The 16,260-nt window shown below is 42.4% G+C and overlaps 3 protein-coding genes across 5 annotated transcripts; all 3 read right to left on the bottom strand.

Moving 5' to 3' along the window:
• Positions 1–1,077: 1,077 nt before the first annotated feature.
• On the bottom strand, positions 1,078–5,840 carry rbm4.1 (RNA binding motif protein 4.1). 2 transcript variants are annotated; one of them, XM_053629397.1, is made up of 3 exons: positions 4,893–5,840; positions 3,752–4,191; positions 1,078–3,283 (listed from the first exon to the last, which is right to left on the bottom strand). In XM_053629397.1, the coding sequence occupies exons 2-3, from the start codon at positions 4,161–4,163 to the stop codon at positions 2,409–2,411; spliced, it is 1,287 nt and encodes a 428-aa protein (XP_053485372.1). In that variant the 5' UTR covers positions 4,164–4,191; positions 4,893–5,840; the 3' UTR covers positions 1,078–2,408. The 2 variants fall into 2 exon arrangements, with proteins under 2 accessions (XP_053485372.1, XP_053485373.1); XM_053629398.1 differs by having other exon boundaries at positions 1,078–2,147.
• Positions 5,841–6,384: 544 nt separating this feature from the next.
• LOC128610222 (RNA-binding protein 4.1) lies at positions 6,385–10,228 on the bottom strand. Of its 2 annotated transcripts, none has more exons than XM_053629399.1 (4): positions 10,155–10,228; positions 8,915–9,348; positions 7,772–8,523; positions 6,385–7,554 (listed from the first exon to the last, which is right to left on the bottom strand). In XM_053629399.1, the coding sequence occupies exons 2-3, from the start codon at positions 9,324–9,326 to the stop codon at positions 7,790–7,792; spliced, it is 1,146 nt and encodes a 381-aa protein (XP_053485374.1). In that variant the 5' UTR covers positions 9,327–9,348; positions 10,155–10,228; the 3' UTR covers positions 6,385–7,554; positions 7,772–7,789. The 2 variants fall into 2 exon arrangements, with proteins under 2 accessions (XP_053485374.1, XP_053485375.1); XM_053629400.1 differs by having other exon boundaries at positions 10,148–10,223.
• A 524-nt stretch (positions 10,229–10,752) lies between these two features.
• Positions 10,753–15,039, bottom strand: rbm4.3 (RNA binding motif protein 4.3). The gene is made up of 4 exons (XM_053629401.1): positions 14,924–15,039; positions 13,469–13,912; positions 12,705–13,361; positions 10,753–12,400 (listed from the first exon to the last, which is right to left on the bottom strand). The coding sequence occupies exons 2-3, from the start codon at positions 13,875–13,877 to the stop codon at positions 12,733–12,735; spliced, it is 1,038 nt and encodes a 345-aa protein (XP_053485376.1). The 5' UTR covers positions 13,878–13,912; positions 14,924–15,039; the 3' UTR covers positions 10,753–12,400; positions 12,705–12,732.
• Positions 15,040–16,260: the final 1,221 nt, after the last annotated feature.

Raw genomic sequence — 16,260 nt, 5'->3', positions numbered from 1 at the left:
ATAATTAGAAAACATTGAATAGAATAGCTTTAATATAAGATAAAATAATAGTTATAAGGTAATAGTTACGGTTGGCATGGTGGTTTAGTGGTTAGTACCGTTGCCTTGCACCTCCAGGGTTAAGGGCTTGAATCCCGTCTCCACCCTGTGTGCGAGGAGCTTGCATGTTCACCCCTTACTTAGATGGTTTCTCTGGGTACACCGGTTTCCTCCCAGTCCAAAGACAAGCGTTGTAGGCTGATTGGCATTTCCAAATTGTATATAGTGTGTGAATGTTGCCCAGCAATGGGTTGGCACCCCATCCAAGATGTCAACAAACAACAGGCCACAAACTAACCTTCTACATATTTACAGAATACTATACTTTCTAGCAAGAATGCAGACAAAATGGAGCCATAAGTGAGTAGTCATGAAAGGTGAGTTATAATGAAGGAAACAGAAATAAAGTCACTAAAAGGGTCAAGAGTTTCCCATGTTCTTCTCATGTCCACACAGTTTCCTCCCACCTCCCAAAAACATGCAGGTAGGTGGATTGGCTACACTAAATTGTCCGTAGGTGTGATTGCGTGTGCATGGTGCCAAGCCATGGACTGGTTCCCATCCAGCATGAAATACCCCCTGTGCCGTGTTCCTGGGATAGACTCCGGGTACGCTGCGATCCTGACCAGGATAAAGCAGTTACTGAAGATTAATGATTAATGGTTTAATATATGTGGGTGTAGAGGTAATTATCATTATTTCAAACAGGACTCTGTGCTTGGGTGTCACAGGGTGCGTGTTAAGGTATAGCGTATATACAGTACACTCAATTGGTAGATTGTTAGGTACACTCTTACCTGAACACTGCTTCATCTGTAACACTTATACCAGTACAGATACACACTACAACATCACTAATAGTGATGTATCATTTGTGATGTGATGTTTATCATTAAGTTGGTTCTTTTAGGTGAACATACATTGTTTTGTTAGAATTTCAGTTTTATTTATTCAGTTGTAGTGTTTAATAAAATAAAAATGTGAAAGTTTTTTTTTTTTTTTATAACTACAAGCATATACAGAACACACAGACATATGTCTGCATACATTGCCTTTATTAAGGAATAAATTGCAGTACAACTTTTAATATTACAAGGATAAATCCTATCGCCGGTGCAACTGCTGCTACTACTACTGCTGCCTATGACCTTTCCACTGGGATCATTTTATTACACAAGAAATTGGTTCATTTAATTAAAAACATCATAACACACTTTGTAGTGGTCTAATTTTATGTAGTACAGATCTATAAATTTACTAAAGGGGTCAGTACATTTACAATAGTCAAACAGAGTTATATTTTGTATGAAATTGTATGAAGTACTGTAGAAGCTGGCCTTCATGATGAATATTCATGCTGAAAAATTGTGAAGCACAGGAGGTGAACTGATTGTTCCCTCACAGAAATAACAAAACCAACAGTATTAAAAAATAATCACTGAATTCTAAGCAAGTACCAAAACTCTTCTTTTTTTTGATAGTAACAGAAATCACATAACGAGTTTCAACAAAGAAAGAAAATCACAAAGAAATTTTACGACTGCTCTTCAATCTGACTTTTCAGATCAAAGCTGATATTTACTCGTTCGGTTCAAAATCTACAGGTAGGTCTCAATCTGCAATATACCTGGTTTCAGCTGATTTATTCTATACACTACATATCGATTTGCTCCAATTTTGATTTCATATTACAACATTTTTAAGTAGATTAGTCCACATCTACATTAAAAACCATGTAACATCAAAAAGAATTTAAACCCCACCCAGTTGAGGATTATAGATATTATTCCTTAATTAGTATTCCTATGTGCCTTACATGTAAAAGCTTACAGAATTCAAAATGTGGAATTGTCCCAACTACTCGAGCAGGATTCAGTATGGATCTAATCATTGTTTTATCTCCTTGGGAGATTAAAAAAAAAAGCCAAGAAACTGAAACCAATCTGAAGATGTTAATGAAATGCTACTCTGATAACACCTACAAGTAATACAACTATTAGAATAAAGCACCTAATCTGCTCCACCACACTCAAGCACCATAGTATTCACTGTATGGTTAAAAGTGATGACTGAATGACTGTGTCTGTGGAGGCATGATTGAAGGACACCTGCAAAAAAAAAAGAGTCATCACAACACAACCAGTTAATCATTAGAGCAATCAAGGATTTTCTGCTAGGATTATGACTGCACCGTTTGAATAAGCTTAAACAATAACAAAAATCGACCACAGAATATTTCACATGATAGCATGACTACTACTCAATACAGAATGCTAGACGCGTCCAAAAAACATCACTAGCTGTATCAACATCCACTGTACTGTATAGTCTGTGTTGTGCACACTTATGAATCGCGCACAGGTGTTAGCTTAATACGCATAGCGTGCCCGGTCGGCGTAAGGATCCCGCGGCATGTCAAACGCAGAGCTCCGAGGAAGCGAAGAGATGGGGGCGACATGCGCACGATCATACGCGTATCCTTCCACCTCGAGGGGGAGCCTTCGAATTGGGCTCCTATCACGGCCGTAGTACGAAGAACCCGGAGCCTGAGGAGGAGCAAGGGGATTTCGCTCATAGAGGTCAAGGCTAGACGAGGGCATGCGCTCTGTGCTTATGGCCGAGGACGCAGGGGGAGGAGGAGGGCCGGGAAGCGGGACAGCTTGTCTGTCATCAAAATAATTGCCTCCATAGGGACGCGCACGATACTTTTCGTAGTAGTCCACCACCCCGTACGGATCCCGTTCATCATAGGACGCTCGCCGCGCAGGGAACCCGGGCACCGCGCTGCCGTAGCTGACGCCACTGCTGTATGCCGCCTCACTGCCATACGTCGCGCCCATGCCGTATCCCGCCGCGACACCGAAACTCATCGCACCATTATAGCCCGTGCCCGTGCTTGTGCTCGTTCCCATGCCTGTGCCCATGCCCATGCCCCTGCCATACCCAGGACCCCCATAACCAGTACCACGGGAGAAGCCTTGCACAGGCCCATAGTTGCTGCCAAAGCTCGGTTCGCCATTGAAGCCCTGTTGGAAACCGCGATCACCACCGCCGCCACTCGTACCGAACCGGGGAGCGCCATATCCCTCTGAGCCCTGGCCCTCACGATAGGAGCCGTTCTGGTCCAGTGGGCACTCTTTGGACCAGTGGCCTTCCTGCCCGCACCGATAACAACCCGTTCTCTCTCCCATTCCCGGCGCTGTACGCAGGCGGCTAGTCGAAAGCTTCACGCTCATCAGTTTGCCTTAGGGAAAAGAAAGACGGAAGACAATTTCCACGGTGCTTCTTAATAAATCCTAGCCAAACAAACTGAAAATCTGGGTTGTATGCAGAATTTAAGACTGGGCTGAAATGTGGCTATGGAATTTCGGAAGGACTTTTAAAAATGACTTAATCATAAGTGGCTAAAAATGATTCAGTACACACCTCAATGAAATACCTCGAGATTCTGAAGCATGCACCTACACAAAAACATTTATTTTATAGCTAACTTTTGAACAAGATGAAAAAGGGGTCAGTACTCCACTGAAATATGGACTTACTCAGATTTCAATGATCATATGGCCTCTGATATTGTACATGTACTTACCCACCTGCTTCACGCTATAAAACGGTACAAAGCGTTAAAACCACAATCTAAAACGCTTCAGATTTTGGATCATGAACACCTTCCATGGACAGGCAGACAATCTAGCTGTATATGCTGGTTCACCTTGAAATGCCGTGTTGTCTAGGCCTCGGATGGCCTCCATCGCGTCCTCTACCCGCTCCATGTGGACGAAGGCATAATCCTTTACTATGTCACACTCAACCACAGGGCCAAACTCTTCAAACTTGGCCCGCAGCTCTTGGTTAGTACAACTACTACTGATATTGCCTACGTGGAGCTTGGTGGAGGCTTTGGGTTTCCCTCGGCTCATCTCCACATTCATGGCCAGACCGTTGAGCATATAATGGTGAAGGTTGCGAATGGCTTCCTCAGCCTCGGCTTTGTTTTCCATGTGGACGAAGCCGAAGTTCTTCACGATGTCGCACTCGGATATTTTACCATACTGAGAGAACAAGGACCGAAGCTCGTCTGTAGTTGTGTTTGGGGAAAGGTTCCCTACGAAGATTTTGACCATTCTGGTGCGTTGAGGTCACAACTCAGGCCTGTATGGTGAAGCAAAAACACAAGTAAAAATAATAGCAACACTAACAGGTTAATATTTTTTTTCTAATAACACTCTAAGAAGAACTTAAAAAAAAAAAAAAAAAAAAAAAAAAAAAAAAGGTGCTTAGAAGATCTTAAAATGTACCCAATCCTCATTTTAATAAGAACCCCACCAGATGTTCATCATCAAGACCAGAAGTATTCATCATGGCATAAACACATTACTGGAAACAGAAATGGCACTTAAATGAGTGTGTGTGTGTGTGTGTGTGTGTGTGTGTGTGTGTGTATAATATAAGCTGCATGTAGCGGCTGGGCTTTTTCTGTTAGAGAACAATAGAGCAACGTGAAGGCAGAAACCGGAGCTAGCTTACAAGCAGCACCAGATTCACAAAACTGCCCAAACAAACACAATACACAGTACTGCAGAAGTCTAAGCGACGGAAATACAACTCATTATCTACTTACCTGATTATCTGCTTCCGCTCACCACAAATACACCAGCCAACAGTTCACTCGGTACGACTGGAGGATTTCAAATGAAGTGAACTAGCTAGCGAGGCTAATATAAAGCTGAGGCGACATCAGTGCTAACAAATATCGAAACCAGTGCTTTATCATCAATAATCATATCAACACCTGAGTCCTGTAATCAGCTAGACTCTAAAGGTGATATATATATATTGATTTAGCGACGTACCTTTACAGTAGTTTTTGAGAAATCGCCGGTCTGGCTTCAAATGGCGAGGACACACACACATACACGCGCACGCGCACACGCTCTCTCTCTCGCTCTCATTCACACGCGCACTCACACACACGCACACACACAGCGATAGAACACGTTCATTACTAGAGGCATGAATTAAACGAACTCTTAACCAAATGTAAGGTTGAACACACTGCAGTGTAAAGTAGGGGTTCACAAACTTTTTTACACACTGATCCCTTTAACTGCAAAACACGTTTTCACACACCCTTTGAGTGCAAATTCATTTTCAGCGATAAGCCATCTATTATTTGTTAATGTGGACATTTTAAGCTGCACTGTATGACCAAAGGTTTGTGGACACCTGACCGTCACACTCCTTCCTTTCCACACCATTTGCTACCCCAAACTGTTTTCCACAGTTGTGTAGGATGTCTCTGTATGCTGTAGCATTGCTTTCCCTTTCCATGAAGACATGGTTGGTCAAGGTTGAAGTGGAAGAACTGGAGTGTCCTGCACAGAGCCCTGAATTTCACCTCACTGAACACCTTTGGGGTGAACTGGAACGCTGACTGCACCCCAGGCCTCCTCGCCCAACATCAGTGCATGACCTCACAAATGCCCACAAACTTCTGGCCAGATAGTGTATTGATGTAGAGTGTGGAGACATAGAGCTTTTCTTTTTTTTAATTTCTGAAATTTCCACCAACAGGCCTACTTGTGATTTAGGATTAAACTGACCAGTCAAATATTTCTAACTTCTCTTTAACAAGCTTTTAGCTTGATAGGTTTTCTTACACCTTGACCTATTTGTAATAGGTTGAGGATCGTTATGATGGAGACTACAGAGGACTTCTGCATAAATCTGGATAAGAGTATCAAATGCTTTAAATGCAATGTAAAAAAAAAAAAAAAAAAAACAAAACTGTAGGAACTTAATATAATAACTTTGATAATGGTAGTGTCTATTTTCTCCAGACTTTGAGAACTACTAAATACAGAACATATCTATAGGACTACAAATGTATAGTGATTAATACTGTATATTGTAACTTTTTTTCTAGTTTAGCAAAAATAAGCATATTTTTAATCTTTGCACTGAGCAATTATGCACATTTGTTTTTGCTCTATTCGTATTTTAAAATAAAAAAATTTGTCATTTCACTGCTTTGGCAATGCTGTACCACTTCAACGGACACGAGAGTAAAGTTAATTGAATGTTTTTTTTTCCCTTACAAAAAAACTGAATTGTGTTCCTAAGGAAACCTGAGTCCAGATTAAATAAAAAAGTCGGCCAAACGTGGTCATCCCCATTGACACACCTTAGTTAATTTATTGTAAATTAAATCATACAGTTTGCAGTGAGCAGCCAGGAGGATCAGGAAAATGTCAACACTGAACTGGACATAAAAATATATTAGTTTAAGGGTGTAGGGTCGATATGTTTGGTTTTGAACCTTAAAACAAAGCGCAACACAGCACATTTTTCCACCATAAAGTATTGGTTTATTTTAAAAAAAAAAAAAATGAAGATACAAAAAACACGACTTCTTGAGGGAAATCAAATTTATAAACATCACAGATCTTACCAAGGCGCCCATACAGAAATGACTCTCACCAGAAGTCACTCAGGAGTCCCGAGTGATTGCTGGTCAGCACATTTCTATATTTACTCGATCTTACTTTACTATTATGTACAATCCTACCTCAGCTTTTCACCATACACTGCCACAAGGCAAACTCTGCACAAGTACCAGTTTTTCAAATAATCTAGCCCTGGCCTCTTACAAAATATCCTGTTGCCAATAGTCTGTACGGAAAAAAACTGTCTTTAAAGCATGTGTGCATGTAGAGATAAAATAATCCTTTCTTTAATCTTTCAAATTCATGACTGATGTACTTTACTTTGAATCTAATAAACTCTAACTCACCCTCAATCCCACATAGGGACAAAAAGCATCCAGAATCTTGATGTTACTTGAACATCTCAATTTGCCACTGTTCCAGCTCCCTAATTAAGTGTGCAGTATGAGAGACGAACAAGCATCAAGTAAGTGACAAGTCAGTGTCACAGAATGAAAGTAATAGGAATGTTTGTTTTGGGTTTCATTTTCTCCATTAAGCTTGGGGAAACCCCTCACTTAAACAGTGATATCAAGAACTAAAACAGATCGTCATCACATGACATGCAATGCTTGCTAAATGAAATAAATCTTGAAACTGGCGGTGTATTAGCACCCCCAAACAAAGCACGCACACAAAGTAACTAAATGGTAGATCAAATCAGGTCAGAAGCAAACAGCGACAATGTTTCTCAGTATTTGTGGAAAACTTTAAAATATTGTAGAAGAAATCTGCAAAAACTGAAATGCAAACATGCAAGGAACATTCGTACAAAGACTTGAACAGAAAATGTATAATAAGAATTTAGTATTCACACTGGGCAATGCAGAAAAGTCTATCTTAACAGCTCTAAATAAGTCTGAAAGTTAACCATTCAGAAGTTGAACGTGACTCTACATGATAATGGGCTGCATATGTCTTCTCAGTCCTGCTTCCTTCAAATCCAATCGTGTCTCCGGAAATATTTCTGTTCACCAGAGGAAGGTTGAGGGAATGACCGCTAAAAGAAAGTCCTGCTGTTTGAAAGCGCCTGGAAAGACAAAAATTTAGAGGATACATTTCTCAAGTCACCACTCAGACTTAGCCACACAACCCGAGAGAAATTCTTTCCCTTTACGACTTTAAACACTTGACGTGTTACATAATCATATTTCTTTGCTCTTAAAAACTGTCAGTGAAATGTGCATCGCAATACACCCTTGCGATCAGAACAAAACCACGCTGAGTCACGCCCCCCATTCGCTCACCTTGGCATTGCGCGCGGCTTAGATTTCATACCGAGCCCGGTCAGTGGGGGTGTCCCTGGCCCGCGACACGCTGTACGAGCTGCTCCTTGAAACCGGGGAAAGACGCGAGCGCTCATACGAGTAGCCCTCAGAGCCGGCGCCGACTCTTCGGATCGGGCTACGGTCCCGCGAGTAGTACGCCGAGGCCGCGGTGGCAGAGGACGGTGGCGGTAGAGCACGTCGGTCATAAGGGTCAAGGCTGGAAGGAGCCAACCGCATCCTTGAGAGAGAGGAAGAAGAGAGAGGGGGAGGAGGGGGAATGGAGAAACGTCTATCCTCGAGATAGCTAGAAGCAAACGGCCGAGCCCGATACTTCTCATAGAAATCGATGCTGCCGTAGTGCTCGTATGAGGTGGCCCTCTCTGGTAAGACACTCATCGGTTTGCTGAGGTACCGAGTTTCCCCAGCATACTCTCGTGAAATCCCGTAGGTGGGGGTGTGACTCACTGTCGGGACAGGGGGCAGTGCTGCTGGATAGCTCCGGCTGGGGAACGCTGCAGGGCCTCCACTGCCAAAAGCAGGACCTGCTCTAGGGAAACCCCTGGCACCACGGATTCCCCCCATGTGACCGCCGCCAAAGCTACCGTTCTGACTGCGCCTGCAGTCTTTGGACCAGTGACCGGGTTCTCCGCAGACGTAACAGCCGGTTATGTCTCCCATGCCGGGCACAGTGCGGAGGCGACTGGTGGACAGTTGTACATTAATCACCTTACCTTATGAGAGGAAGAGAAGACACGCAAGACATTGTCAAATAAACTTTCGCTTTTGCCATCACATCCAAGAGCATGAACAAAACCCATAACGCACTGACTCACTGTGGGATCTTGTATGCATCTAGTTCTTGATTAGACTATGTATTTACTTACGCACTGAAACGTTACATGAATGTAGACAAACAAAACGCTACTTAATTAGAGAGAAGGTTAGGAAAAAGTAGCGTGGCACCCGGTAACCGTAAAAAAACAAACAAACAAAAAAAAACTATCGCTTCTTCTTAGACAGATGGGAAGAATTCTGCACCTACTCAACTAGAAATACAAATCAAGAAAAACTTTAAACTCTGAATAGCTCTGCCTTTCTTCGTTTTTCTGTGAGAGAGTTCACCTTGGAAGGTAGCGTTGTCCAGCGCATTGATGGCCTCCATCGCATCTTCTCTTCTCTCCATGTGGACGAAGGCATAGTCCTTCACAATGTCGCACTCAACCACAGGACCATACTCCTCAAACTTGTCGCGCAGCTCCTGATTAGTGCAGCTACTGCTAATGTTGCCTACGTGCAGTTTGGTGGTTCCTTTGGGCTTCCCTCGACTCATCTCCACATTCATGGCCTGCCCGTGCAGTTCGTGGTGGTGAAGTTTACGCACGGCCTCCTCGGCTTCCTTTTGGGAATCCATGTGCACAAAGCCAAAGTTTCTCAGCACGTCGCAATCCGCAACTTTGCCATATTGCGAGAAAAGACTGCGCAGGTCTTCTTTGGTCGCACTCGAAGAAAGGTTGCCGACAAAGATCTTAACCATCTTTACTGCCGATTTATTGTTCCTGGGTAGAAAGTATAGTTGCGAGATTTACGTTATACAAGTTTCGTCGAGCGATATGGTTTAGCTAGCTTGCTAACAGATCACTTTAACGCGAGTCTAATGAGCTCGGAGTTACTCACCGGCCCTTGTAACTTTATTATTTTTAACCGCGGCATAACGCTCATGTATGATTAACGATGAAATGCCAAGGGAAAACACACGCACACAACCGACTACCGAAAGCGTTAAACGGAGCGGTATAGGAGCTAATGGCCCAGCTAGCCAAAACGATAGAGTTGTGCTAGCTGTATTATTAATGCCATGTTGCAGTCGGTAGTGTTCAGTCACCTCGGCTTTTAACCAGCATCGGGGGTTTATCAGGTGTTCAAACGTCTGAATCTCTTGCTGAATAAGAGTTTGAGCGACGACGCGGACGTCTGTGAGTAACCGGCCGTGAGTAGGTCGCTAGCAAGCCTGTAAAGTTAGCCAACACTCCGTTAAAACCGCCCACGAATGTACTAAACAGTGTGTAAATACACACCAGTGTATGTTCCCGTCAGCCACTCAGGGCGCGTTTCTGGTTTTGTAAACTATTTAGTACAGTGCGCGTAAACCCGTGTTATCAACACGAGGCCATAAAAGTTAGCCATAGCTAGCTAACCGAGTTAGCTCCCCGAGAGACGTAACGAAAACACTAGGCAACAACAAACAAAAATAAAGAGGGGCAAACAAGAGCAAATATTCTGCTATGGATTTATGTAATCTAAGAAACAAGTAATAATTGCATTTTTATAAGATAAGCATTCGTTTCAAACATTCACCTCTTACCGTAGAAACAACTACGAAAGCAACCGCCAAATGAATAAATCACGAAATGGCGTCGCCAGGAAGTCGACAAAGCACTTCCGGTACGGGGAACGCTCCACACAGCGTTTCACCAGCGTTGAAAAATGTCGGTAAAAAAACAAAAGAAAACCTTACATATATACAGTCCGTTGTCTTATGAGAAACTAATCGGTAATTAATTAAACCCATAATTACAAGGGATCCTTTATTTTTTGTATTATTTCAGTGTGAAGCGGGCGACGGTAGCTCAGGGGGTAAGACGCTAGACTACTGCTCAGAAGGTGCCGAGTTCAAATTCCAGCACCACTAAGCCGTCACTGCTGGGCCCTGGAGCAAAACCCTCAGCCATCACCTGCCCAGATAAGGGCGTCTGCTAAATGCCATAAATGTAAATGAATTAGTCCTTTATCAGGTTAATACTGGTGTGACAGTTACTGTCATGAATATACACCTGTGTAGAACAACTAGTTTTAACATAAGCTAAATATTATTGCTATATATAAAATATATATTTCCATCTCTTGCATTCATTCACAACTATAATGGAAAGAGTGTGGGTGGGGAAAAAACACAGTACAACTTTTGCCAAAATAATATATATGTTTTATTGTGCAATTTCATGAACGGCTGCTCGTCTGAATGTTATTCCAATATAGTTAACCTGCATGCATTAAGGTATCAAACAGTTCGAAAAGAAACATTTACAAAATGTTCACAACGCCCCATACCTAAGTAACAATCCCATAGAAAAAAATATATAAACCCATGCACGACCTGACCTGGAACAGCCCTTTTTTTTTTTGATTCCCCTGGATGCTTGCCTGTGCTACATAAAGTCCAGCCATGAGGAAGCGTTACCTGATCAGCCAGCTTTTCTAGTTTTGGCATGTTCACATATCTACAAATGATTTATCCAAGTACACCCTCACACAGCACTATAATAAGGATTGTGGAACAATGCTCAGGTTTCCAAACCCAGTACTACACAGCTTGAGTTTATACTTTTATATGTATATGGTTTAAAAACAAGCCAAAACCCACCCTTTCCCAGTGAAACTTTTTAGAAAAGAACTTGCAGCAAAATATCTACCTTTCTTAAGTTTCCTGAAAACTCCAATTATCAAACAGCCTTATTGCTTTTCCTCCACTTGCAACTTAAGACATGCAACATCATTAAAACACCACAATCAACTTACCTGAGTTTGTGTCAGTCAACTGGCAAGCAGTTTAATAAAGTGAAGGGCTGATTGTGTTTTAAAGTGCTTAAAACTTTGTCAATGGGCAATTCAGGCTCACAGCATTCAGAAGAGATGTTAGGCATGTGGGAACAGGTGGTTTAGAGTTAGAAGGGGATACGAGGGGCACAATCTAATAGCGAGCATCGCTTAAGGTGTCAAATGATCTATTGCAGTGGACATGGCAATATTCTCCATTACTAAGAGACAGCTAGCAGGAAGTTCCAACAGCGCTGCACCTCCCTCACGCACGCTCAAGTGACGCATTTATCGTCAAACTGACACACTGGATTATTTTTAATTAATATTAAAGTGATGTTTCAAAGGGAAGACAAATAAAGATAAAACAAATCGACGCATTAGTGTGAGACTTTTTATTTAAAAAAGAAACGATCCCTAAAAGAGTACATCGTATTAGAGGGGATGCCATTCTGACTAAATGTCAATCTAAAAGGAAAAACCTCAATTGAACAGTAGTCGCAATTATTGCTGACCTATTAGATGTTTAGATCGCAAGGCGCACATGTGTACCCATTAATTCTAAAGACGTGGCACTGTTCAAACGTTTTTACAGGGTTGAAGAAACAAAAAAGGGATGGGTTTCAAATAAAACAAAAGCGTTTTGATCTCACAAAAGGAAAGAAAAAAAAAATTACAAAATGTACACAATTCTGAACAAATAACAGCTTTAAGAGTTACCGGCTTGACAAGATCTAAAACTTTTAGCTTGTCTGCTGGATGCTTTCAGTCCAATAACCTACTGAACTCTATACAGTAAAAAAACAAGCCGAACAGAATAAGCAAATTACAGTTTAAGCAAGAGGACGAAATTGAGTCGGGTAAAAATCATTTAAGTTTAAAGCGTGAAGTCCGCACTAGAACTCTTCTGATAAGCGAGGCGCAGGCAAACGAAACGCGCTCCGTCAGACGAGGGGCGAATCGCGTCATGTGCACCTGGAGGCAACGACGACGATCTTGTCGAATAAATTACACCTGAAAAGAGAGCAAACCACATGAGTCAAGTGCCTAGGAGAACCATTTGATACTGCACTGATCAAGCCCACTGTGCCTTTTTTAAATTATACACAATAATGCCTTTTCGCAAAGTTTGTTTACTTTTACGCGCCTTAGCTAGACCACATGGTTAGTTCACTTTAGCCTTAATCATATTAGCTGATACAGCTGTATATTATGCATTCCCCTCACGTTACGCATCAATCAACAGCACGCAACGCAGGTTTAAGTGAAAGACTGGATCTTGCTTTAGGAAAACACTTTTAAGCCCCTTAGGCCTCACCTTAGGTACACAAGTGCAGAGATTCACTTTAGTATGTATAGCGCGGAGGTGGTGGCGGAGGCACCCTTTCAGTGTAGGGGTCCCTGGAACGAGGCGCATTGTACATTTGGTTCCGAGACATGGAAAGAGGCGAGAGACGGGAGCGCTCGTATGAATAGCCATTTCCAGCAGAGGCTGGAGGGGCTGGCGGTGCCCTTCCGATGGGGCTACGATCGCGGAAAAACGAAGACGGCGGGGGTGGGAGAGGGCGTCGATCATAGGGGTCGATATTGGAAGGGGGCATGCGCTCTCTCATCATGCCTGAAGGGGGTGGCGGGGGTGGTGGGATGCCGCCCATACGGCGATCCTCATATGAGGGCATACCATAAGGACGAGCACGAAATTTCTCATAATAATCCACTACCCCATTGCCCTCACGATCACCACCACCGTAGCCACCCCCAGGAAAGGGGGGGCGTCTGGGTGGAGGGGGTGGGGGTGGAGGTACGGCAGGAGGGTAACCAGGAGGACCAAAGCGGCCTCTTCCAAAACCAGGAGGGCCTGGCTGTGGGTGGTCACCAGGGAAACGGGGTGGCCAATAGCCACCTCTCTCTGGAGGACCGTAGCCATCCTCATCTCGCGGTCGGCTTTTGGAGATCTGGACATGAATCCTTTTGCCTGGGAAATAAAGAAAACGGGCTATTACAAAAACACCAATAAAGCATCAACAGGCTCATCACGTGCACACAAACTCAATACAATCTCAAGTGCTGAGAATTTCCTACCTTGGAAATCAGAGTTGTCCAAACCCTTAATGGCATCCATGGCCTCATCAGAGTTGTTCATGTGTATAAACGCGAAGTTTTTTATAATGGAACACTCTGTTACCGTCCCATAATCTTCAAACAGAGCTCTAAGCTCATCCTCTGCACCTTTCTCAACATTGGCCACGTGCAGCTTGACCGGGCCCTGGTTTTTGCCATGGCTGGCCTCAACATTAATGGGAGTGCCATGTAGCTTGTACAAATGGAGGTTGCGTATGGCCTTTGTGGCATTCTTGCGATCGTCCATATGAACGAAGGCAAAGTTCTTGATGATAGCACACTCTGTGACAGTGCCATACTGAGCAAACAGACCTTTGATTTCATCACTCTCTGCCTGGGGTGGCAGGTTCCCAACGAAGATCTTCACCATTGTTTGGGTGAACAGAAAGCAGAGCCTGAAACACACTGTGACAAATGGATAGGGTTGATCAGATATGCAAAACAATCAGTCTTGAAGAGAAAACGGGTGGAGCAAGAATAAGAGCCCTCCATCTCTATTCATAGGAGTAAATAATCAACTGTTCATTAAAAGTGTACAATTTCATATTATGTCTGAAGTTAAACGTATCTAACAGGAGCACTGGGCCGCTAAGCGTACCTGCTCTCTGAAGACACGTTTACTAAACCAGCCGGTTAGCTCTCTATACAACATGGCGGTGCATGATATAAACCAGGTGTATCCAAAACAAATTTATTTTAAAAAAAAATCTTATAGCACATTCTAGACACAACGGACTAAACTCGGTTATTAATCCGACTTCATGCAGGATTACGATAGCCTTCTTCACCTGGCTAGCGTGCTAATGCTAAGTCCGCCAATGGGATATACCATTTCACAATAAATTTCGACCGCGTTATAGAAGCGTTCAAGAACGCAACAGACAAGAAAACATTTACAAGATAGCTATGACATTATTTACGTTATATGTATAAGATTTAAGGTCGGCTTTACAGCCTCGTTACACGGTTGGTAGTGTACAATGAATGGCGGAAAGGCGCGAGGCAGCGACTTAAAATGGCGCCCGCTTTAGCTCTGAAGCTAGCTAAAGAGGTAACACGGACTGCCTCAAAGTGCTAAATGGATAAACTTATTTTCGGATATGTTGAAAGCGGCTTTTCAATTAAAACGAGTTAGATAAATTTTAGTTCGGTTTCACCGAACAGAGTTTTAGCACTAGTTTCAAATAACACTATTACCGATATTTGCAAACGCAGCGATATCGAAAGTTAACACTGCAAACTAGAAACAGAGCAGCTGAGGCGCAAAACAAACTTAAGGAGACTAAATATACAAACACGCGGAAATTTCGAATTCGGATTTCGAATCTTCAGAAAACAGCATTTCATAGTACAAAAATTGTATTAACACTATTATTAACAACAATTATTACCAGTACTGGCCTACGAACAACTTACCACTTCCCCCACGCCACAATGAGAGGAAACAGGAACAGTTGTCGTCTTAAATCTGCTGGTTTTAGCCCCGCCCGCTCACACGCTCAGCCAATCAGCGTGAGGCTACGTCCAAAACGCATACTTCCATACTGTATCGTTCATAAAATAGTACGTATCACAGACGGTACCGTACTAATGAGTACAGTAGTATGTGTTCTTGGACGTAACTTGAACATACCGCAAGGATGCGCTCCTTCTAGCGGGCTTAAATGAGACAGTCAGTACGTTTACATGGACAACAATATTCCGATATTAACCAGATTAAGGCAATACTCTGATTAAGAAACTACCATGTAAACATGTACACACCTTAATCACACTATTAACACTATTAACAACGAATTGTGTAGTCTTTTTCTAGCCATAAGGTCATACTCTCTTATTTTTAGAATTATTCTCATAACTCATACTGATCTTTCATAAACAATCTTGCTGCATTTTTATTATGTACAGTTGTGAATCTGGATTTATAACTGAGGAAGTGGGCACAAATGTGCACACTCAATACAGTAAACCCCCAAGGCAAGGTGGTCTGCCTTTTCCAATGTCTGTATATTTTTAGTATAATTTTTAGGGAAGGCCAATCAACAATTTTTCTGTTTCATCAAAAGTATTGGGTAATTGAGCAGCAGTGGTTCAGCAGTTAAGTCTATGGATTACTGGGTTACTGCCCAGAAGGTTGGGAGTTCAAGCCCCAGCACTGCCAAGCTGTCACTGTTGGACCCTTGAGCAAGACCCTTAATCCTATCTGCTCCAGGGGCACTGTATCATGGCTGACAGTGTACTCTGACCCCAGCTTCCTAACAAGCTGGGATATGCAGGAAAAAAAAAAGAAAAGAAAAAAAAGAAGAATTTCACTGTACTGTAATGTATACGTTACAAATAAAGGCTTCTTCTTTAAAAATGGTGCCTACTCAGTTAATTTAAACCCAGTTGTTATTTGCATTTGGCTATCATTCTAAATATACTACTGTTTTTTCCTTGAACAAACTCCCCATTCTTTATCATACCAACTTTAATCGTTTTTTAATTATTATTCCGTTCAGACTAAAACAGGAATTCAACCAGGTTTTGATCATGAGACCCAATGTTTTCAGCTTATTTACATAAACAATCTACAAAAAGCATGCAGATTCAATCAACAATACATCTGTTAGCACAACCTCCAGGTTTCTATGAAACTGAAATGATTTAAATCAGCATCAAAGTGGTTTGAAAACTCATGTCTGACACGTAACACCAAAGAATGTTTCTATATGCTTCTCATCTAGAAGATAATTTAACATCTGATAATTTAA

Source organism: Ictalurus furcatus, chromosome 7 (assembly GCF_023375685.1).
Source record: "Ictalurus furcatus strain D&B chromosome 7, Billie_1.0, whole genome shotgun sequence".
NCBI lineage: Eukaryota > Metazoa > Chordata > Actinopteri > Siluriformes > Ictaluridae > Ictalurus > Ictalurus furcatus.
This window is presented reverse-complemented; position numbering and strand designations above follow the sequence as displayed.